Below are 25,620 nucleotides of genomic sequence, written 5' to 3'. Positions count from 1 at the left end.
AAAATCACACATGGCCACACATACTTTTTAGTGATTAATCTTGCCACTCTTTAACTTTTAGTTAAGTAGGTTTTAGTATACACTTGATTAAGGAGAGGTAAACTAAATGAAGTCCTCAGTCTCATTTCTCTTTGCCCCAAATTCTGTTTCTCACCCTCCTCTCTCTTGTCCTCAGGTGGCAACAGAGCAGAGAGCATGGATGCCTTCTCATCCATCCCACCGCAGCGGGTCGGCAACAAGATGGAGCTGGCCCACGGTGAGCTGTTCCTGAACAGCCTCGCCTCCTCCTGTTGACGGGCCACATCATGGTGGAGGACGGTGGGAGTTGGCTCACTTCGGCCAATGACGTATCCATGCTGCTCGGTACAGCTTCCTCTCAATTTGCTAAACTCTTGACACGGCCCCTCCCCCCATCACAGGTGTGTAGGACAGAAGAGGAGGTGGAGATGTAGATCTAGGAGGAGGACGTCGTGAAGTTGTTATGTGGATACTGTCAAGACGCTAAGTATAGTGCATTTAAATTTAATCTAGAAATGCGCTTTTTCTGGCGCAGTGGCATAGTTATAGAGGTGGTGTTTTGCCCTGTGTTTGACATAACTGATTTCCTAATTTGTTCAATTTTCCTTGGATACTTTAGATAGAGAAGCATTGACTGTTATTTTTTGATATGCAGATACTATTAAATCAAATTGTGTTTCTTTTTATTTTATTTAACTAGGCAAGTCAGTTAAGAACAAATTCTTATTTACAAAGACTGCCTACCCCAGCCAAACCTTCCCCTAACCCGGATGACGCTGGGCAAATTGTGCGCCAGGATCAAACCAGGGTCTGTAGTGACACCTCTAGCACTACCTTAGACCGCTGCACCACTCGGGAGCTTCTTAACTGAAGAGACAAGTAGATGATGAAGATAAAGTGGCAGATTATGAATAATATGCAACATATAAATCAATGGATTTGCCATGTACAATCTTTGGGACTGGAAAGCTGCCATAGCTGATAGTGGTTAAGAGGAAAATAGGACGTATACACTCAAATATTAGCAAAAAAATATTGACCTAAGGCTTCACATCCACATGTTGAAACTGGATATAAGGTCCAAATCATGTTCTAAGTGTTGGGTTATTTTGAGTTAATCCACACCAGTTTTAGATTCTAATTATTCAACTACTTTGGATTAAGAATCAATATGTTGATGAACTCTGTAGTTTTTCCATCATGTAGTCTAGTTGTTAAAATTTTATTGTAAAGCACTTACAATTTACACATACTTTCCTAATAAACCTTTTAATAATGACACTTAAAAACTGTGCCTGCATATTGAATATCACCTTTTCTTTCGTTAAATATGCATTCACGCAGATCCACCAGAGGGGGTCGCCAATGTGTAATGGAGCTGAAATTGGCGCCTTTGGTTTGGCTGCGACGTGTGCAGATCAGTGGTTCCCAACACTTTTTGGGTACTGTACACCTGTCTGAAGTACCCCGTCATGCGTGTGCGACCAGCGTGATTCCTAAATTAGGTGTACACTTTATTAAAAAATTGTTTACGCACCCAGTCGAGTTGGGCAGACTTCAATGTCAGGGAATAAGGAGTTGAGCTCACTGTTGAGTTTGGCTAAATGTGAGCTTACTATTTGCACCATAGGAGCCCTGTCAACGTCACCTGTAAAAATGTAGGTGTCAAGTTGCTGGAAACAACTTCACATTTCCTCTCCCAAAGTTAGATCTTCATGAAAACACGTAAATATATATTTTTGGGGGGGTCATATTTTTCCCAATATTTGTTTTCTTCAAAAAAGAAGAAAACACTGGTGTAGATAATTTACTAATTTGGTAGACACTAAAGTAAGACATCACATTTTGTGTTGCTCAGATGTTGAACTTCATTCTCAATATACCATTTACATTAATCGTTCACCATTATGATAAAAAGCCCAAGAAAACCAAGAACATTTAATTTATTGTTTACATTAGGAAGACTAGGTACCACTCACAGTCACTGTTGGTGTTATTTGACGTTTTCTGGATAATGAGCATGGCCCCATAGATGTACAAATATCAGATAAACAATGGTTAGACAATGCTTTTAAAAGCCTATACAGAGGTACAATGTGAATGTATATACAAAAGTATGTGGACACAAATGAGTGAATTTGGCTGTTTTAGCCACACCTGTCAGTGTATAAAATCGAACACACAGCCATGCAATCTCCATTGACAAACATTGGCAGTAGAATGGCCTTACTAAAGAGCTCAGTGACTTTCAACATGGCGCTGTCATATGATGTCACCTTTCCAACAAGTCAGTTTATCAAATTTCTGCCCTGCTAGATCTGCCCTGGTCAACTGTAAGTGATGTTATTGTGAAGTGGAAACGTCTAGGAGCAACAACGGCTCAGCACCAAAGTGGTAGGCCACACAAGTTCGCAGAGCGGGACTGCCAAGTGCTGAAGCGCGTAGTGCGTAAAAATCGTCTGTCCTCGGATGCGACAATCACTACCTAGTTCCATACTGCATCCGGAAGTAACATCAGCTCCAGAACTGTTCGTCAGGAGCTTCATGAAATGGGTTTCCATGGCCAAGCAGCCGAACACAAGCCTAAGATCACCATGCGCAATGCCAAGCGTCAGCTGGAGTGATGTAAAGCTCGACAGACGAATCTAGGTTTGGCGGATGCCCGGAGAATGCTACCTGCCCAAATGCATAATGCCAACTGTAAAGTTTGGTGGAGGAGGAATAATGGTCTGGGCTGCTTTTCATGGCTTGGGCTAGGCCCCATAGTTCCAGTGAAGGGAAATCTTAAGTTACAACATACAATGACATTCTAGACAATTCTGTGCTTCCAACTTTGTTGCAACAGTTTGGGAAAGGCCCTTTCCTGTTTCAGTACTACAATGCCCCAATGCACAAAGCGAGGTAAATACAGAAATGGTTTGTTGAGATCTGTGTGGAAGAACTTGACTGGCCTGCACAGAGCCATGAGCTCAACCCCATCGAACACCTTTGGGATGAATTGGAACGCTGACTGCGTCCCCACAGCAGTGTTCCAACATCTAGTGGAAAGCCTTCCCAGAAGAGTGGAAGCTGTTATAGCAACAAAAGGGAACCAACTCAATATTAATTGCCCATGATTTTGGAATGAGATGTTCGACAAGCAGGTGTCCACATACTTTTGGTCATGTACTGTATTTTTGCGTCCTATTTTGGAAACTGCGGTTCGTTCTATGCGCGTGCGTGAAACGTCACTGCTGTATGCGGCTGAGGGGGGTGGCAGGGGCATTTGCTGCTGATGAAATTGTGAACGGCCTGTTCTAGCTAAATATTGGCAACATATTTTGTATGTTTGACACATCTCGGAGCATCTTCTGACGGGCATCATGTCTTTGGAGTGCGTTGGGATGGTAAATACATTTCGAGAGGCTGGGAATAGCTGAAGAAATTTTAAACAAGCAGACTGAATTAGTTCCTGACACAGGTGGATGATTCTTGGAATAACGTTAAATTAGCTATCTTGGATTCGAAACGTATGGAGAAAAACACCAAACGCGGATGTAAATTAGAATTATTGACAAAACGAACAAACTAACTTTACTGGGAAGATTATATTTGTTAAATGTCCTCATAGCCAGTCCAATTTAGTTTCAGAATCAGAGATTGATCATTTGGCTTGTTAGCTAGTTAACGTTTGCTAGCTAATTAAAGCGTCCTTCAAGATATGAGAGTGGGGAGGTTTGGAAGCGTTAAGTCAATGTTATTAAATTATTAAACATGTCAGTCAGTAAGCAAGCCTAACTATTTCAATTGGACATGCCTTATGTAAAAAGGATCAAGCGTTGCTAACTAGCCAAGTTAGCTAGAAAGCTATTTATTTACTCACTCCAAGGTTGGCGTATTTTCATCCACTGGCACTGTCAAGCACAACGTATATCGCATTGGCTAAAAGCTAGCTGGCTAGCCTGTTACAAATGGTCACACTTTGCAACCAAATTGTGGATAACATTTTGGACCTTGATTAGCACATGTTAACTATTTAAAATAACTTTAACGCGTTCGTGGTATTTATTGCATCCAATTTATATCATGAATCCCATGTTATGCTAAATATTTTCTAACTGATGTGTTCGGCAGTCAGTTGTGTAAGCAAGAAGGTCCCCTCGCGTTAGTCCCAATGCTGGAGATGGGGACAATGAATGAGTGTTTTAGATAACACGCTAAATTGATCAAGTCACTTACTATTACAGGAACTTGTCTTCTTGTGTGTGATATCGCTTCATGTTTTTTGTGAATCATAGAGACCTTTTATGACGTTAGCCTGTTGTTGCCTCAGTAATATGTTGGTTCTTAGAACATTTCTATTTAGTTTTAGCACTATTTTGATAAGTTCCATGTCACCAATGTATTTGTTGGATTCCAAAGTAGAAATCAAAGTTCATAATTCTATGGAATTAATTATAAATTAATCTGAAAATGCAAATTTGTCTTGTTGACAACATTTAAAAAGTGCATGCTTAGACGGGGTAAATGCATGAGTCGTGGATTATTTAGGCAACAACTATGGCAAGTAGACAAATCAATAAATATGGGAAGTACACTGGTTTTAAGCACTAAGGTGTTTACACAGTGCTAAAATGTCATAAATTCAGAACGAGACAGTGAAGGCAGGTGTTTTATTTACCATCATGCAAAATCTGCCCATAGATCTTGTCAAGGACGTTGACTACCATGTGTAGAATAACAATATTGAAATTGAGGAAGAATTGGATGTTGGCTTTGAAATAAATTATACTTTTCTAGTTTACTCAGGAATTAGCTATCTACTCAAATGGAACATACTCTGATGTCTAGCCCTCTTGGGTATTCAGAGTGGGATCCAGAACGCATACCCTCCCATCGATTCCTCCTCATGGATTCAGACAAAGGAGCCATGCTGCCTCAGAGAGAAAATGGTCAGACAGGATTGGATTTCCAGAGAGTAAACCAGGATGTATCTCTAAGCCTGGAAGAGCTTTTTCAGGAGAACGCCTTAAATTTAGATAGCCTTTTCAGGACCTCCAGTTACTCTGGTGGAGACCAGATCTTGCCCTGGGAGGGATGTCAATCTAATCATTCCCAAGATGTTCCCCTGGGTAAACCAGCAGAGGTATCGCCTCTCAAAGACAAAATTGAGGAACAAAACAATGTCAGTGACAGTCCACTACCTGGGCTGTTATTCTCCAAAATTGCTAATTTGTTCAGGGACATCTCAGCCTGCGACGAACAAAATCCACCTGTGGGTGACAGAGACCCTGTTACCTGTCACAGGGAGCTGATAACCCTCAGTGAACCTCCTTCCACTGTGAAGGTTTCAGATAGGACTCCAGATACTAACACTGAGGTGTCCTCTTTGTTGGTAGTTCACCTCTTATCTGAACACTCCCCTTTTCCCTCCGGTCCTGCTCTTTCAGGTGAGGTAAACCCACAGGGTATCAGTGAGAAGCTTTTATTTTCATCTCTGGATCAGGACAGAGGCCAACCTCCTCCCTTGCAAGGTGGGGAGACTGTGCCACCTGAAAATGGGGACAAAGGTTTATTCCTAGGACCTGTGACTGATCTGCCCACAGTCAGTAACATTACCTCAGAAGGTTTACCTGAGAGCAGCCTCTCACACAACACCATCCCTTTTGACCGCCCTAGCCTATCTCCAGAGGTTCAGGTGGGATCTGTGCCTTTGCTGGATCTGGAGGTTCCCGACTGTGGCCCCAGCCTCTGTCCTACTCATCTCGACTCACCTACCTGCACAGGTGCTCCATCAGATTCAACTGCAGAGGATTCAGAGCATGAACACACGTTGGCTACTGCAATCCTGACTCTCTCAGACCACAGAGGTGAGGGGGACTCGTCCCTCCTTCTGAACTCCTCACCATTGATTGAACCCCTGTTGCCAAAGGTACTTTCTGACAGAGATGCTTCGATCCTGGATCACCTGCCCAGTGGCTGTAGCTCAGAGAAAAATGGCTCCCAGGATTTGATGGAAGACAAAATTATCTTTGATGTTACTAAACATGAGGGAGAGGAGGAAATGGCTCTGGATCAGTGCATTACCTCAGACGTGCTACGTGATGAGGAAAGTTTGGACTTGAAACCACCCGAGGCTATACAGGGTGACGGTATTCCTGCTTTACAAACTGAACAGAGCGATGGGGAAAGGTTTGCAGACTTGGACCTATGTGCCAGAACCACAGATTGTCACAAACGGGATAGTTTTGATTGCCTGGTTCTGGACTTGAATGGTTCGTCTTCTGAGTCTGGATGGACAAGTGAACAAGCAGTGGAGAATCTCTCACTCTCTAAGATGGTGGGGTCTGACTCCATGCCTGTGGTTCCCATAGTGAATCAGAGAGAGGAAGACCCGTCACCTCTGAAGGCCGTGTTTGATGCTCTGGACCAGGATGGGGATGGATTTCTACGCATTGAGGAGTTTATGGAGTTTGCTGCTGCCTATGGGGCTGACCAGGTGAGACACACCTCCTTTTAGATTTTTGTCTGTTGTTTTTGTTATTCTGGTCCCAGTCAGTGGACAATTGAGTATAAGGTTATGGTTAATTGGCAATATGAAAGGGTTCTGTATGCTTGTTTACCTAGAGATCATGAGGCTCATTCTAAATGATTTACTATTGATTCTCCACTTTACTTTAGAGCGCTTCCTTTAAAAGCTTAGTTAATTACATAAACTGAAATCCATCCCTCTCAGTGTTTCCTCAAAGGGTAAAAGGGTTTTATTTGTAAGCTATTTTGTACGAAAGGCTAGGCAGCCAAGCTAACTGGTAGGCCTTTGCTAATGCTCATTATCACAACCAGTTTCAGAGTAAGAGGAGCCTATATTATACACGTCAGGCAACATATTCTCACATAGAATAGGCATACACTCTTATTTGTTCAAATGCTTTTCTTTTCCATGATGAGGGAGCTCACTGGGGGTTTACGTTACCCCAAAATGCGATAGAATCATAAACCTGAGCACTAGGGCTTTGCTGAGCAACACAGGCTATTATATAATTCAAACCCTAAAGGCAAACCTCCAGCTTTACATTTATTTTATCAGCAATAAAAGTAAACTAGGCTACAAAGGGTTTGTAATACACTATTGAAACATGACCAGACAAGGCTTGAGAATATTTTCATGCTCTATAGCTTGGTTTTGACGTGAATTATGTGAGGATGGTCAGTGTTCAAGAGCTGGGATTCGGCATGAACGTAGTGATAAATCTGAATGAAAACATGGGCTGAAATGAATTCTGACAGGGCTGGCCAAGTACCTTCAGCCTTATTCAACAAAGCGAGCCAGGAAGATGGCCAAATGAGTCATTAGGCAACATACCTCATCCCATTGTACTGGATAATATCGAGAAATGTTTGCTCTGTCCTGCCCCACCTGTGACCTTCACCCATTCTCCAATCTGTCCCAGGCATCTTGTGTTACACCCAGGCCTATCACTTCAATTATGTGGTTTTACTTAGGAAATGTTGCCATGTCAAGAAAACCATACAAAAGCCCTCCACTGCTGTTGGGCAGTGAAAGGTGTCAAATAATTTGATTGGCATCCCTTTTGTGAAAATAATTGTTTTTGGGGTGATGTGGGTAGAGAGTTTCATCTTAGTTTTTTTTAATAGTCCTTTAGTTTTACTCAGAACACATCCTGATGTATTCCTCGGCAAGGCTATGGAGGCCATTTTTATTATTTGGCTAAGAGGACAGGCTGGGCTAAGGTGTTGATGTCTTATTATCTGTACACAAAAAGCTAATTTTAGTACATAAACAACGAAGTTAAAAAGGTGTAAGGTTCTTCTGTTCAACATTCTTGTCTTTGTGCCAGTCTCAGGTCTGTTTTATAACAAGTAGACCTAGGCCTACTTCCAGTAAGCACCCGACCTTTCAGTTGCCAATAACAGGCGCAAGGTTGGATGCAAATACCAGTGTAACTGTCCGTAAGCTAAACTTCCCCTAAAGTAAATTGAATTTAATTGCCAAAATTATAAACTAATTAGCTTACTACTGTCTATACATAAATAAAATCATTCAAAATAGGCTTCCACAACAGAAAGCATGATTTGGCCACAGAGGATCATAAAAAAATTGAATGTTTTAATGCTACAGCATACAATGACATTCTAGACGATTCTGTGCTTCCTTTGTGGCAACAGTTTGGGAAAGTCTGTTTCCTGTTTCAGCATGACAATGCCCCCGTGCACAAAGCGAGGTACATACAGTGGTTCATCAATTGAACGTTTTGAGATTATGCCGCTGGATTTAGAGGTAATTTGTGGTTTAGTACATTACCCTGCATCACTGCTTCATTGCTCCAGACCACCACAAGGGGGAGTTAGAGCACTGATTATGCTTTTGGGTCTCAAGGCCTAATGTGTCTCTACCAGACAATGAATGGGCGATATTAACCAAGTAGAAATTGATAATTGTGCACGACTTCAACATTGAATTTCAATTAACTGAATGATGAAGAAGGTGTTTGAATTTAGAACAATAGTGTAAGAATTGATATTTTTCTGTCCTGCACGCACACCCGAAAAAATACTTATTTTTTTTTGTTACAGAAGCTGTAACTGGACTGTAGCATATTACTTACTAAAACTGTTGTTACACTTATTAAAACTGTTGTTACACTAAGGTTTTTATTCAAAGAGAACCAAAAATTTTAATGTATATTCTAAAGATATGTGTTGACTGAATTTATATATACACTGCTCAAAAAAATAAAGGGAACACTTAAACAACACAATGTAACTCCAAGTCAATCACACTTCTGTGAAATCAAACTGTCCACTTAGGAAGCAACACTGATTGACAATAAATTTCACATGCTGTTGTGCAAATGGAATAGACAACAGGTGGAAAATATAGGCAATTAGCAAGACACCCCCAATAAAGGAGTGGTTCTGCAGGTGGTGACCACAGACCACTTCTCAGTTCCTATGCTTCCTAGCTGATGTTTTGGTCACTTCTGAATGCTGGCGGTGCTTTCACTCTAGTGGTAGCATGAGACGGAGTCTACAACCCACACAAGTGGCTCAGGTAGTGCAGCTCTTCCAGGATGGCACATCAATGCGAGCTGTGGCAAGAAGGTTTGCTGTGTCTGTCAGCGTAGTCCAGAGCATGGAGGCGCTACCAGGAGACAGGCCAGTACATCAGGAGACGTGGAGGAGGCCGTAGGAGGGCAACAACCCAGCAGCAGGACCGCTACCTCCGCCTTTGTGCAAGGAGGAGCAGGAGGAGCACTGCCAGAGCCCTGCAAAATGACCTCCAGCAGGCCACAAATGTGCAAGTGTCTGCTCAAACGGTCAGAAACAGACTCCATGAGGGCCCGACGTCCACAGGTGGGGGTTGTGCTTACAGCCCAACACCGTGCAGGACGTTTGGCATTTGCCAGAGAACACCAAGATTGGCAAATTCGCCACTGGCGCCCTGTGCTCTTCACAGATGAAAGCAGGTTCACACTGAACACGTGACAGACGTGACAGAGTCTGGAGACGCCGTGGAGAACGTTCTGCTGCCTGCAACATCCTCCAGCATGACCGGTTTGGCGGTGGGTCAGTCATGGTATTGTGTGTAGATTGATTAGGATTTTTTATTTAATCAATTTTAGAAAAAGGCTGTAACGTAACAGTGTGGAAAAAGTCGAGGGGTCTGAATTCTTTCCGAATGCACTCTATATGAGTGTATGTAAATTGAGTGTGTCAGTATAAATATATGTGCATTTTACATGTGTGTGAGCAAATGGAGTGAGTGTTTCTTTGTGTGTCGGGGTACTTGAGTGTGCATAGAGATGGAGCACAGTTAAAATTGTCCATGTAGTCATTTTGTTAGCTACAGTGCCATCAGAAAGTATTCACGCACCTTGACTTTTTCCACATTTTGTTGTGTTACATCCTGAATTTGAATTTAGATTTTTTTTTGTCACTGGCCTACACACAATAGCCTATACATTTTATAAAAAATGAAAAGCTGAAATGACTTGAGTCAATAAGTATTCAACCCCTTTGTTTTGGCAAGCCTAAAGAAGTTCAGGAGTGAACATTTGCTTAACAAGTCACATAATAAGTTGCATGGACTCACTCTGGGTGCAATAATAGTGTTTAACATGATTTTGACTATCATCTCTGTACCCTGCACATACAATTATCTGTAAGGTCCCTCAGTCGAGCAGTGCATTTCAAGCACAGATTCAACCACAAAGACCAGGGAGGTTTTTCAGTGCCTGGCAAAGGACACCTATTGGTAGTTGGGTAAAAATAAAATAATAAGCAGACATTGAATATCCCTTTCGAGCATGGTGAAGTTATTAATTTCGCTTTGGATGGTGTATAAATACACCCAGTCACTACACAGATACAGGCATCCTTGGAATGTTTGGGGCAAAGCCAATACAACACATTACTGAGTACCACTCTCCATATTTTCAAGCATAGTGGTGGCTGCATCTAGTTATGGGTATGCTTGTCTTTGTTAAGAACTGGGCAGTTTTTAGTTTCTTAGCACAGGCAAAGTCTTAGAGGAAAACCTGGTTCAGTCTGCTTCCCACCAGACTCTGGGAGATGCGTTCACCTTTCAGAAGAGAGTGAATGTTCCGGAGTGGCCAAGTTACAGTTTTGACTTAAATCTGCTTGATAATCTATGGCAAGACTTGAAAATGGTTCTAGCAATGATCAACAACCAATTTGACAGAACTTGAAGAATTTTAAAATGAATAATAGGCAAATATTGTACAATCCAGGCGTGCAAAGCTCTTAGAGACTTTCCCAGAAGACTGACAGCTGTAATCACTGCCAAAGGTGATTTTAACATGTATTGACTCAGGGGTGTGAATACTTTATGTAAATTAGATTTTTGTATTTCATTTTCAGTAAATTAGCAAAATGTCTGATCATGTTTTAGTTTAGAAATTATGGGGTATTGTGTGTAGGTGGGTGAGAATAAAATATATTTAATCCATTTTGAATGCAGGCTGTTAACACAACAAAATGTTGAATAAGTCCAGGGGTACGAATACTTTCTGAAGGCACTGTATTTTTTGTTGTTGCTATTTAGCAGTCTTATGGCTTGGGGATAGAAGATATTCAGGAGCATGTTGGACAGACTTGATGCACCGGCGCTGCTTGCTGTGCGGAAGCAGACAGAACAGTTTATGGCTTGGGTGGCTGGACTCTAGTGCTTTTCCGGCCCTTCCTTTCACACTGCCTGATATAGAGGTCCTGGATGGCAGGGAGCTCGGCCCCAGTGATATACTGGGCTGTCCGCACCACTCTCTTTAGCGCCATGCAATCGAGGGCGGTGCTATTGCCATACCAATGAATGATGCAGCCAGTTAAGATGCTCTCAATGGTACAGCTGTATATATTTTTTTCTTTTAGGATTTGAGGGCCCATGCCAAACCTTTTGAACATCCTGAAGGGGAAGATGCGCTGTCGTGCCTTCACGACTGTGCACGTGTCCGTGTGGAACATTTTAAGTCCTTAGTTATTTGGACACCGAGGAACTTGAAGCTCTCGACCCGCTCCACTGTAGCCCCGTTTCCTGTAGTCCATGATAAGCTCTTTGTTCTAGCTGACGTTGAGGGAGAGGTTGTTCCGGCACGACAGCCAGGTCACTGACCACCTCCCTGTATGCTGTCTGATCGTTGCCAGTGATCAAGCCTACCACTGTCGTGTTGTCAGCAATCTTGATGAATGTGTTGGAGTAGTGCTTGGCCACGCAGCCGTGGATGAACAGGGAGTATAGGAGAGGACTGAGCACACACCCCTGTGGGTCCCCCATGTTGTGGGTCAGCGTGGAGGTGGTAATGTTGCCTACCCTCACCACCTGGGGTTTGCCCATCGGGAAGTTCAGGCTCCAGTTGCAGAGGGAGGTGTTCAGTCCCTGGGTCCTAAACTTCGTGACGAGCTTGGTGGGAACAATGGTGTTGAATTCTGAGCTGTAGTCAATGAACAGAATTCTCATATAGGTATTCCTATTTTCTAGGTGGGTGAGGGCAGTGTGTAGTGCAATTGAGATTGCGTCGTCTCTGGATAAGTTTGGTTGGTACACAAATTGGAGTGTGTCTGGAAGGATGGAGTTGATGTGTGCTATAGCCAGCCTCTCAAAGCACTTCATGATTACAGATGTGAGTGCTACAGGGCGGTAGTCATTGTGGCATGTAGCCTTAGAGTTATTGGGAACAGGAATGATGGTGGCCATCTTAAAACGTTGGGAATACAGATTGGGACAAGGAGAGGTTGAAAATGATTGTGAATATACCTGCCAGCTGTTCTGCGCATGCTTTGAGAATGCCTTCAGCTGTATAGTTGCGGGTGTTGACCTGATTTAAAGACCTTACTCACTTCGGCCTCGGAGAACGAGATCACCCAATCCTCTGGGTCAATGGCGTCCCTCACACCCGGCACAATGTTGTTATTGTCAAAGCGTGCATTAAGTTTGTCTGGTAGAGAGGGGCAGATCACTGCTGGGTCTTACATTGTAATCCGTAATGGACTGTAGCTTCTGCCACATGCGGCTTGCGTCGTAGCCTGTGTAATTTAATTTCACCTTATTCCTATATAGTCCTTTTGCTCGTTTGATGACTGCGGTGGTCATAGCGGGACTTCTTGTTCCTTTCCTCAGCTGTAGCCTCAGGGTTGTCTGTGATAGCCCTGTGTGCGGTAATCCTGTCCTTTAGTTTAGCGCCAACCTCAGAGTTAATCCAGAGCTTTTGATTGGGGAAGCAGCGAACCTTCACCATGAGGACAACGTTGCCTTTCCTAATGAAGCCGGTGACTGAGGTGGTTAGCTCGTTGACGTTATCGGCGGAGTCTCGAAACGTATTCCAATCAGCGCTAGCAAAGCAGTTCTGTAGCATAATCTCTGATTCTAGTGACCATTTCTCAATGGAGTGAGTCATGTGTACTTCCTGTTTGAGCTTTTGTTTGTAAACAGGAAGCAGGAGTATGGAGTCATGATCCAATTTGACGAATGGCGGACGAGGGAGGACCTTGTATGCTTGCTTGTGGGTAGAATAACAGTGGTCTAGGACTTTGTTGATAGAAGTAGGACATCGCGTGTCTGAATGACACGGATTTAAAATCACCGGCAACCAGAAAAGCAGTACGTTTTCCTGATTGTTTATAGCCTCGCACAGTCCGTTAAGTGCCAGCTTGTTATTTTTTGGTGGAATTTATAGAACAGCACAATAACAGCTGAAAACTCCCTCGGGAGGTAGAAGGGTCTGCATTTGACCATGAGGTATTCCAAGACTGGTGAACAGTGGGTTGACACTTCCACCGCGCTCGCGTCAGCACACCAGCTCTTTTTGATGAAGAGGCAAACCCCTCCCCCTCTCAATTTCCCTAACTACACTGTCATGTATACAATACAGTAGAATTACATGATATTCATGTTCCTTATTATTTACTTTGAATTATCAAACTTCATCCAGATATTACACTATTGATGTGCATGGAGTAAAAAATGACTAGTTAGCTTGTATTCTCCGAACAAGAACACCAGTTTAAAATAGGTTATGGTCAAGAGAGAAGGAAGTGGTGGCATGTTAGAGCACAGACATGGTTCTAATTTCAGTTGTGCTCATGAGGACCCCCATAACGATTGAAATGTCCACGTGGCCCCCCTGAAACATATTGTAACATTGGGAAACCTCAGTAGTCAATGTGAGGTAGGACCCTGAGCGCAGGAGTAGACTATAATGAACATTGGGCTTTTGCTGTACTTTGTAAACATTATCAGAACAGGCATTGAATGACAACAGAACAAAATATGGACCCATTCTGTGATAATTATTATATATATTTTTTTAAATCCTCATCCTCACTTTGTCAATGTCAACATATTGCTGCTTGCTCAGCCTCTGCTTGCTAAGCTCTGTCTTTGGTCTTCATCACACAGCCCGGGAGTCCTCAGTCCTGTAAGACACATGAAATACATACTGTAGGTAGGTTGTTGAATTGTCATCGTCTGTCATGGAGCTGGTTCATACATTACCATTTAGCTGTTTTCAGTTTAGCCCACAGATCTGAGAATCAGCCAGGGATTAGCTCTCTCTGTATACAGTCAAGACAGTGCTGTCGGGTTCCTACCCACTGTATGCATCAACACCCAGGTCAATCCACCCATGATTGTTCCGCGTTTTTGTAGTCCTGACTTTACTTCACGTATTGTTGTAGGGATTTTAGCAGGTTTGGACAATCATGGACAGTGACCTGATTTGCATTTTTTGGGAGAGAGAGAATCCTATCTGTTTTCTGGGCGTGTGTGAGTTATTTACAGTGACATCGGCAACTTTCACAATAAGATACAGAAATAAATGTGTACACTGCATTTTTCTGGACAAACTTCAGTGAGGCTGAATTGTTGTTGAATGTTGACTCCTGAAACACAGACACAAAGGTGGAGTTTGTGAATAGACACATTTTCTGTCTTTCATGGATCAATGTATAGCCTACATTCTATGAACTTGACAATGACATACTCAAGGGTTATCCGTGGAGCGGAAGGTGTCTGTTTGGCCATGGTTTCACTCTTGTGGCCATGCAGAGCAGAGGAGGATGGGTTGGGTAGTGTAAGAGAAAATGGCATAGAGGCAACACTAATGTTAGTTCACACATTTGGTGCCTGTTGGATAGGACAGAATGTTACTACTCTGCTAAACACAGAAGTGAAACATTTAGGGATTAACGAGTTTTACTAGCTATATACGCCCAATCTCATCTTTGAAAGCGAGCTAGCTAGCAAATTAAACATAATTATGTTTTGCCCTTACAACTTTATCTGAACTGTAGTTAGCATGTTTTGATATGTGCAGAATTTTGTATCACATTTACCAGCAAGCACATATTCCCTTTGACAGCTAGGTTTATTACTATAGGCACCTTACAGTTTTGGAGACACCTTGGTGTTTGATAACATAAAAGCGGTGCAGTCACGTTAGTACTGGTAAAGCTGTGAGTGTGTGTGTGTGTGTGTGTGTGTGTGTGTGTGTGTGTGTGTGTATATATATATATATATATACAGTGGGGAGAACAAGTATTTGATACACTGCCGATTTTGCAGGTTTTCCTACTTACAAAGCATGTAGAGGTCTGTAATTTTTATCATAGGTACACTTCAACTGTGAGAGACGGAATTTAAAACAAAAATCCAGAAAATCACATTGTATGATTTTTAAGTAATTAATTCGCATTTTATTGCATGACATAAGTATTTGATCACCTACCAATCAGTAAGAATTCCGGCTCTCACAGACCTGTTAGTTTTTCTTTAAGAAGCCCTCCTGTTCTCCACTCATTACCTGTATTAACTGCACCTGTTTGAACTCGTTACCTGTATAAAAGACACCTGTCCACCCACTCAATCAAACAGACTCCAACCTCTCCACAATGGCCAAGACCAGAGAGCTGTGTAAGGACATCAGGGATAAAATTGTAGACCTGCACAGGCTGGGATGGGCTACAGGACAATAGGTAAGCCGCTTGGTGAGAAGGCAACAACTGTTGGTGCAATTATTAGAAAATGGAAGAAGTTCAAGATGACGGTCAATCACCCTCGGTCTAGGGCTCCATGCAAGATCTCACCTCGTGGGGCATCAATGATCATGAGGAAGGTGAGGGATCAGCCCAGAACTACACGGCAGGACCTGGTCAATGACCTGAAGAGAGCTGGGACCACAGTCTCAAAGAAAACCATTAGTAACACACTACGCCGTCATGGATTAAAATCCTGCAGCGCACGCAAGGTCCCCCTGCTCAAGCCAGCGCATGTCCAGGCCCGTCTGAAGTTTGCCAATGACCATCTGGATGATCCAGAGGAGGAATTGGAGAAGGTCATGTGGTCTGATGAGACAAAAATAGAGCTTTTTGGTCTAAACTCCACTCGCCGTGTTTGGAGGAAGAAGAAGGATTAGTACAACCCCAAGAACACCATCCTAACCGTGAAGCTTGGAGGTGGAAACATCATTCTTTGGGGATGCTTTTCTGCAAAGGGGACAGGACGACTGCACCGTATTGAGGGGAGGATGGATGGGGCCATGCATCGCGAGATCTTGGCCAACAACCTCCTTCCCTCAGTAAGAGCATTGAAGATAGGTCGTGGCTGGGTCTTCCAGCATGACAACGACCCGAAACACACAGCCAGGGCAACTAAGGAGTGGCTCCGTAAGAAGCATCTCAAGGTCCTGGAGTGGCCTAGCCAGTCTCCAGACCTGAACCCAATAGAAAATCTTTGGAGGGAGCTGAAAGTCCGTATTGCCCAGCGACAGCCCCGAAACCTGAAGGATCTGGAGAAGGTCTGTATGGAGGAGTGGGCCAAAATCCCTGCTGCAGTGTGTGCAAACCTGGTCAAGAACTACAGGAAACGTATGATCTCTGTAATTGCAGAAACAAAGGTTTCTGTACCAAATATTAAGTTCTGCTTTTCTGATGTATCAAATACTTATGTCATGCAATAAAATGCAAATGAATTACTTAAAAATCATACAATGTGATTTTCTGGATTTTTGTTTTAGATTCCGTCTCTCACAGTTGAAGTGTACCTGTGATAAAAATTACAGACCTCTACATGCTTTGTAAGTAGGAAAACCTGCAAAATCGGCAGTGTATCAAATAATTGTTCTCCCCACTGTATATATATATATATATATATATATATATATATATATATATATATATATATATATGAACTTAGCTACTTCATATGGATTTACTTCACCGCACTGTTACCTATACTATAGCTAGCTAAACTTGTTAATGACCCATAGGCCTTTGTAGCGCTTCCGTGCATAACATGTCTTCAGAAACGGGTCTGTATCCCAGCTGTGCTGACATTTCACCTATCCACGTCTTCACCCACTTTTGATGTCACACGCTAGCTATCCAGCTAATGTTATCAAGGTGAAGTTAACCATGAAGCTAGTCAACGTGTGCCTTGCCAGCCTGCATACTATAGCCAAGTGTACATCAGTAGCTCATCAGAATAATATTAGCTTTTTTCTTACTCACCGTTTCAGTCAGACCATACAACAGCTCCAGATTGAACTAAGTGCATTATAGACAGCAGTAAGATGTAGCACCAGGTTGTAAACAGGAAGTAGTCAGTCCACACAAGTACAGTTGTCGGAAGTTTACATACACCTTAGCCAAATACATTTTAACTCAGTTTTTCCACAATTCCTGACATTAAATCCAAGTAAAAAATCCCTGTCTTAGATCAGTTAGGATCACTACTTTATTTTAAGAATGTGAAATGTCAGAAAAATAGTAGAGAGAAAGATTTATTTCAGCTTTTATTTCTTTCATCACATTCCTAGTGGGTCAGAAGTTTACATACACTCAATTAGTATTTGGTAGCATTGCCTTTAAATTGTTTAACTTGGGTCAAACATTTTGGGTAGCCTTCCACAAGCTTCCCACAATAAGTTGGGTGAATTTTGGCCCATTCCTCCTGACAGAGCTGGTGTAACTGAGTCAGGTTTGTAGGCCTCCTTGCTCGCACACACTTTTTCAGTTCTGCTCACAGATTTTCTATAGGATTGAGGTCAGAGCTTTGTGATGGCCACTCCAACACCTTGACTTTGTTGTCCTTAAGCCATTTTGCCACTACTTTGGAAGTATGCTTGGGGTCATTGTCCATTTGGAAGACCCATTTGCGACCAAGCTCTAACTTCCTGACTGTCTTGAGATGTTGCTTCAATATATCCACATAATTTCCCCCCCTCATGATGCCATCTATTTTGTGAAGTGCACCAGTCCCTCCTGCAGCAAAGCTTTACATTTAAGTCATTTAGCAGACGCTCTTATCCAGAGCGACTTACAAATTGGAAAGTTCATACATATTCATCCTGGTCCCCCCGTGGGGAATGAACCCACAACCCTGGCGTTGCAAGCGCCATGCTCTACCAACTGAGCCACACGGGACCAAAGCACCCCCACAACATGATGCTGCCACCCCCGTGCTTCACTGTTGGGATGGTGGTGTTCTGCTTGCAAACCTCCCCCTTTTTCCTCCAAACATAACGATGTTCATTATGGCCAAACAGTTATATTTTTGTTTCATCAGACCAAAGGACATTTCTCCATAAAGTACGATCTTTGTCCCCATGTGCAGTTGCAAACCGTTGTCTGGCTTTTTTATGGAGGTTTTGGAGCAGTGGCTTCTTCCTTGCTGAGCGGCCTTTCGAGTTATGTTGATATAGGACTTGTTTTACTGTGGATATATATATACTTTTGTACCTGTTTCCTCCAGAATCTTCACAAGGTCCTTTGCTGCTGTTCTGGGATTGATTTGCACATTTCGCACCAAAATACGTTAATCTCTAGGACACAGAACGCGTCTCCTTCCTGAGCGGTATGACGGCTGCGTGGTCCTATGGTGTTTATACTTGCGTAATATTGTTTGTACAGATGAACGTGGTACCTTCAGGCGTTTGGAAATTGCTCCCAAGGTTGAACCAGACTTGTAAACAATTGTTGGAAAAATTACTTGTGTCATGCACAAAGTACATGTCCTATCCGACTTGCCAAAACTATAGTTTGTTAACAAGAAATTTGTGGAGTGGTTGAAAACGAGTTTTAATGACTCCAACCTAAGTGTATGTAAACTTCCGACTTCAACTGTACATGTTTCGTAGGTGGTTCCAAATGAACTAAAGCCAGCCCTCACAAGATGCGTATAGTCGGATCTAAATGTACGTAATTTGATCAGGAAGCACACAACATGGATTTCTCTGTTCAAGCTCAAATATATCATACTTTGACTAAAACGATGACTTATTGACTTTTTTTGCAAAATCATGGGTAGGCTCTGGGAATAGTCTTTCGGCTGCAAAAAGTGCATTTTTGTTGGTGTGGGAATTTTATGAACTTTTATGAACTTATGGTAACGGAATCAAACAGAGACTCAGATTTTTCTCTTTAAAATGTATACCAAACAAAAAAACATTGATTCCAAATGTTTATGAACCATATAACTCTATGCACAGGAGGCTGGTTCCAACAGGAATGGGATAGATTAGCAGGCTCTGTTGCTGGCTGACTAATCACCTATTTTAATCCCGTTCCCACATTTTAAAGAGCCCCTGTCACCCCTGTTCAGTACTGTACACCGCCGTAGGCATCTATGGCTCCCTAGGCGGAGTGGTTAGGGAGGATTAAGAGTAGAATGTATCCCCCTGAGTCAGAGGGGCTGTAATCGGTAGGGTACCGCCATCTGCCCATGACCCCGTTTTCTGAGAGGGAGGTGGCTGCTTCACTCTCGACCATCACCGTGAGGTACCATATTCTGTTTTTGTGGCACAAGATAAATTAACATGACATTTTATAAACCTTCCCAGTTCGCTGGTGTAGACTAACGCGGTGTTATTCCATGGTGTTTGGTTTCTGATGGACTCTTCCACGTGAAGCTCCGTAGTATCCTTGAGGTTTCCTTGCTTCTATGTTTCTCAAGGATTTGTTTTGGATCGCAAACCAGATTGTGTAGATTGATAACATCAGTGTCTCGCAATGAAATGCGGTATTTACATATCTGGTTTCCAAGAGCTGTGGGCAAGTTTGTGCCCTTCACAGCTAATTCAATTGCTACTCAGATGACCTATCGTGACTATAGAAAGAAAAATAGGCTCAGACTTGTTTGCTTTCATAATTTAGGAAAGTAATCAAGCAGTAGACTTACCTCCAGAATTTGGATAATGATATGTAATGACCTTTTGAGTGGATTTGGGGTTGTTGATTCAAGGACTGTATGCTATCTGGCCTAGTTAATACAAATGTTCCATCCTGTAGGCTAGACAGCCATATAGAGCCCATATAATTTAGCTACCAAGAGTTAGTGATATCAAAAATCCATCTTGGTTTTGTTAAAAGGACAATAGGACTAGGCCTAACCTATATACAGATTAATCTTGGTAATTCCCTCCTTGCTCAGCGGTAATACAAGCTTCTCAGTAATGAGGTTGCAGAAATGCAATGCTCTTTCTGGTTTCTGCACCATAATTCATGTGAATGAGTGAGATGCCATGCCATAAACAAAATATAGCCTAAAAAGGTCCATAAAGGCATTAAGCATAACAGTGTGGGCCTATAAAGCTTGTTTATAGCAACGTATCTTCTGAATGTGGTAAATGTTGTCGTTCCTTGTGGCTTTTTATTGTGCCTGTAAGTTTCACAAATAATTGTATTTTCCTTGTGGTGAAAGCTCTTGGCAAGTCTCGTGTGTGTAACCAAATATGTTTCACAAGTAGGTCTGAGCAGAGGAGAATTCATTTCTAGCCTAGCTAACTTCACACTGCTCGGCCTGTATAGGACATTCCCTGAATTGATCATTGTAGATGGGTGAAGAAATTGCATGTATGGTGTGATATCAGATATCTGATATTTGCATTGTTGTCGTGATTCTTTAATGGGGCCTCAGAGTTGAATGCAAATCCCATCCCGGAATTATTCCAGGAAGAGGAGCTAGTGATCTTGTGGTGTGACAATCAGGCAACAGTGTGGATGAGTGGGAGGAGAGAACAGTGAACAAGAAGAGGACAGATAATACAGTGTCTTCAGAAAGTATTCACACCCCTTGACTTTTTCAAAATGTTGTTGTGTTACAGCCTGAATTTAAAATGGATTAACTATAGCTTTTTTGTCACTGGTCTACACACAATACCCCATGATGCCAAAGTGGATTCATGTTTTATTTTAAATTATTACAAATTAATTAAACATGAAAAGGGGATGTCTTGAGTCTAAGTATTTAATCCCTTTTGTTATGGCAAGCCTAAATAAGTTGAGGAGTAACAATTTGCTTAACAAGTCACATAATAAGTTGCATGGACTCCCACTGTGTGCGATAATAGTTTTTAAAGCTGCAATATGTAAATGTTTGGGCGACCTCTCCAAACTCAAATAGAAATGTATGTCATAGATCTGTCAGTCTCATTGAAATCAAGTCTAAGAAGCGGTATATCTTTTCTGTGCGCTTCTTCTGTGTTTCCCTTTAGTTTTTTACTTTCAGTTTTGTACACTAGCTTCAAACGGCTGAAAATAAAATATTTTTGTTTATGGAAAAGATATTTCACTGCGATGGTAGAATGATTCTCTACACTATTATTGCTTATTTTGTCACATAAACTGAAATTAAGCGAATGATTAGAATTTTAGCATCCAGGAAATGGTGGCATGATTTCTGCATAGTGCATATTTAAGGTGTTTTAATGACTACCTCATCTCTGTACCCCTCACATACAATTATCTGTAAGGTCCCTCAATCGAGCAGTGAATTTCAAACACAGATGAAACCACAAAGACCAGGGAGGTTTTGCAATGCCTCGTAAAGAAGGGCACCTATTGGTAGATGGGTGCTGGTCTCACCCACTCTCTTACTCGAGGTGTGAAGAGAGGCGTTTCCTGTGTGTTATAGTGACCCTGCCCTCAGGTTGACTGGCCTGTTCTGAGGAGAATCAAGTAAAAAGCTCCATTGCGGGGGAACACCCACTCTCACCTCTGAAATGTCAACCTCCATCTCATTTACTGCTGTTAAAATATCTGCAACCACTTTAAACGACCCATCTATTCACTACCACCCACCCTCTGGTCAACCTAATTTATGGAAGATTTGCATAGCAGAGATGGGGAGCAGGAAGAGCTTGACTGTAAACATTTAACCTGAACTCTTCATCATTTTAGTGTTAAACCACAAAACAAGGCAAACCATTCCCATCTCACCTCTAAATCGTGAGCTGAGTTTAATCGACTAGCTGGAAACATATGTCGGTCTATCACCTTGAGGGTTGTACATCTCAGTCAATCCACAGTTTGCTAAGAGTTTCAGGTCTACAGTCGTGGCCAAAAGTTTTGAGAATGACACAAATATTAATTTTCACAGTCTGCTGCATCAGTTTGTATGATGGCAATTTGCATATACTCAAGAATGTTATGAAAAGTGATCAGAAGAATTGCAATTAATTGCAAAGTCCCTCTTTGCCATGCAAATAAACTGAATCCCCCCAAAACATGTCCACTGCATTTCAGCCCTGCCACAAAAGGACCAGCTGACATCATGTCAGTGATTCTCTCGTTAACACAGGTGTGTCAATCATGGTTAACTGCAAGGAAATGCGTGCCGTCATCATTGCTTTGCGCAAAAAGGGCTTCACAGGCAAGGATATTGCTGCCAGTAAGATTGCACCTAAATCAACCATTTATTGGATCATCAAGAACTTCAAGGAGAGCGATTCAAATGTTGTGAAGAAGGCTTCAGGGCGCCCAAGAAAGTCCAGCAAGCGCCAGGACCGTCTCCTAAAGTAGCACCAGTACAGAGCTTGCTCAGGAATGGCAGCAGGCAGGTGTGAGTGCATCTGCACGCACAGTGAGGCGAAGACTTTTGGAGGATGGCCTGGTGTCAAGAAGGGCAGCAAAGAAGCCACTTCTCTCCGGATTGCTGCGGATTGCAGAGTTCTTGAAAAAGAAGGCTCAACACTGCAAATATTGACTCTTTGCATCAACTTCATGTAATTGTCATTAAAAGCCTTTGACACTTATGAAATGCTTGTAGTTATACTTCAGTATTCCATAGTAACATCTGACAAAAATATCTAAAGACACTGAAGCAGCAAACTTTGTGGAAATTAATATTTGTGTCATTCTCAAAACTTTTGGCCACGACTGTAAGCTGTTAGAGATGGAGCTCATGTTTTCTAAGCAGATCGACTATTTGGGTGTATGTAACCGATACAGGAATGCCCATTCCAAAAAGTTAAAGCCCAGTCAGGGTTGTACTTTGGTTTTGTGTCATCTGTTCTCATGTTGAAGTTGAAGGTTTTCCCAAGGCCTCCACTTGTGTTTTGCACACAAACTTCCCTCCCAGCTTATTGTAAATGATACATGCAGGGAATGACACCGTAATGAGTATGGGACATGTTTAATCGCAACATACCGAATTTGTATCTCTCATTTCTAGGTTAAAGTCTGATCATATTCTGGGTTGCCAAGGGCGCCACGGTTAAAGCTCCAGGGAACGACTTTTAAACTTAACCCCCCAAAAATGTACGAATTTGGGTCACAACTAGAAGTGATTCTTCTTCTGAGCCTATTCTTAAGAAACCAAAACAATGAAGTGCATTCCAAACATTCCAAGACAATGTCTTTAAGGCTATAAGGTCTACAATGCTCTTGAGGTCTATGCCTAATACATCATTGGGGTGTAAAGCACACACACTTGTAGGCCTATCTACCTGGATACCACCTCACTTGTTGCCAGGTTACCCGGGGAATGGATGTGGGACATCAAGTAACTGATTGATTGTACAGTGTCTTGTCATTTGAGTGCCGGGTGCACACTGTGTCTTTGGTTATATAAATCTTTATTGCTGCAAGTTGTGCATTTCAAGTTGTGTAGCAAGGTTTTGTTTCTGTGTGTGTGTGTGTGTGTTTTGCTTTATGTAGGCCTAGAAGTGTTGGCCTTGTGTTGAGGGAGGCGAGACACTTGGAGCTCAACCCTGGTTACCTTGTCTGAGGACACTGCAACCCTGTAAAATTGAAGCACATATTTCTATGTACATTTTATAAAAGAGTTAAGAAATCAATGTCTACGTGTGCAGAAACAAATAACTTTTGTATTGGTTCCTATTGTCTCATCTTGGAAAGAAACATACCAGTTGAAGTAGCCTAACCACAGAAGCCTCAGTGAGACAGTTTTGTGATTTTAACGATTTTCAAGGATGTTTTTACAGCCCTAGACATATTTCCATGACGTGACTGAGCTCAATGAAATATCAGTCGTTTTAGGTAGTCCATTTTCAGATGTACTCTGAGATAGCAAAGCCACAACCTTTCAATTTGGATGCTGTCCCCTGTTTCTTAATTCAATTTGCTCAGTTTTACCCTGTGTGCTCATTGCCTGTTACATCACGTTCATTTGGACAGAATGCCATCTGATTTATTCATAAAGCATTCGGGCAACAAAGCTGATTTAATTATAGTGTGAAGTGAGCTTTATGATTGATGTGTTTTGAAAGGTCTCTCATGGTTGTCTCTATATTACAGGTGAAGGATCTGACCAAGTTCCTGGATCCTAGTGGGCTGGGGGTGATCAGCTTCGAGGACTTCTATCGAGGAATCACGGCCATCAGCAATGGAAGTGAGTCAGAGGATCTTCCTTTCGAAGCTGGGATGACGATGATTGCCATCATAGTTGTACTTTTATATGGAAAATTAGGCGGATGTGCTCTGACTGACATGGCCCATTTTGTCCTATTGTCAACATGCCACTGGTGCAGGCCTTTGGAACATCTACATTTTAAAAAGTAAAAAAGATATATGCTGTGTTCGAATACTCATACTACCCACACTAACTGTACTATTTGTGTCATGAATTGAGTATATGGTCATATGTATGGATATAGTTAGTATGCCAAAGGTTCCCGGATGTCGTACTAAATTTGCCAAAATATGAAGTATACACGCAAAGGACACGATTTCTGTACTTTAAGGGCCCATAATGCAATTCTTCAGGAAATGGTTGTGGCTTCACATCGTTTTCAGATTTGAAGAAAATGGCAGAAAATATGGAGCCTAAGTCCAATGATAGCGGATACAAATTCATTGCTTTAACTAATTATGACAAATGTTAACAAAATTTGTCGCTGTCCTTAAGAGCCACTTAGCATATCATTACAGCAGTATGTACCGGTATGTTAGCTAGCTATCTAACGTTAGTTGGCTACTTATACATCAAACTTGCCAGTATGTTAACTATAGGCTAACTAACTACCCAACGTTTATTGACTTGATTATTCACATCATTCTTAGCTAAATGGTATAGTTGTTGTGCGTTCTCAATGGACATTCGGGTGCTTTCGTAAATTCGCTCATCTTAAATAAGCATGCCCCATTCAAAAAATGTAGAACCAGGAACAGATATAGCCCTTGGTTCACTCCAGATCTGACTGCCCTTGACCAGCACAAAAACATCCTGTGGCGTACTGCATTAGCATCAAATAGCCCCCGTGATATGCACATATCAGGGAAGTTAGAAACCAATATACACAGGCAGTTAGGAAAGCTAAGGCTAGCTTTTTCAAACAGAAATTTGCATCCTTTAGCACAAACTCAAAAAAGTTCTGGGACACTGTAAAGTCCATGGAGAATAAGAGCACCTCCTTCCAGCTGCCCACTGCACTGAGGATAGGAAACACTGTCACCACCGATAAATCCACTATAATTGAGAATTTCAATGAGCATTTTTCTACGGGTGGCCATGCTTTCCACCTGGGTACCCTTACCCCGGTCAACTGCCCTTCACCCAAATCCAGACAGCTGATGTTCTGAAAGAGCTTCAAAATCTGGACCCCAACAAATAAGCCGGGCTAGACAATCTGGACCCTTTCTAAAATTATCTGCCGAAATTGTTGCAACCCCTATTATACCCCTATAAAATTGGAAAGCTGCCGCGATCATCCCCCTCTTCAAAGGGGGAGACACTATAGACCCAAACTGCTACAGACCTATATCTATCCTACCCTGCCTTTCTAAGGTCTTCGAAAGCCAAGTTAACTTCTCTAGGATATGTGGGATGCTAACGTCCCACTTGGCCAAAATCCA

General features: G+C 42.2%; 1 protein-coding gene across 2 annotated transcripts in view; it reads left to right on the top strand.

The window, feature by feature from the left end:
- Positions 1-3,247: 3,247 nt before the first annotated feature.
- Positions 3,248-25,620, top strand: part of LOC139541918 (rab11 family-interacting protein 3-like) — a 100,931-nt gene continuing 78,558 nt past the window's right edge. For both annotated transcript variants that reach the window (XM_071346815.1, XM_071346814.1), the window contains exons 1-2: positions 3,248-6,496; positions 24,064-24,157. In XM_071346815.1, the coding sequence (XP_071202916.1) occupies positions 4,826-6,496; positions 24,064-24,157 (1,765 nt within the window). In that variant the 5' untranslated portion in view covers positions 3,248-4,825. The remainder of the gene's footprint in view (positions 6,497-24,063; positions 24,158-25,620) is intronic.

The sequence above is a fragment of the Salvelinus alpinus genome, chromosome 17 (assembly GCF_045679555.1).
Source record: "Salvelinus alpinus chromosome 17, SLU_Salpinus.1, whole genome shotgun sequence".
Classification (NCBI taxonomy): Eukaryota; Metazoa; Chordata; class Actinopteri; order Salmoniformes; family Salmonidae; genus Salvelinus; species Salvelinus alpinus.
The sequence above is the reverse complement of the archived record's forward strand: the minus strand, read 5'-3'. Positions and strand labels throughout refer to the sequence as shown.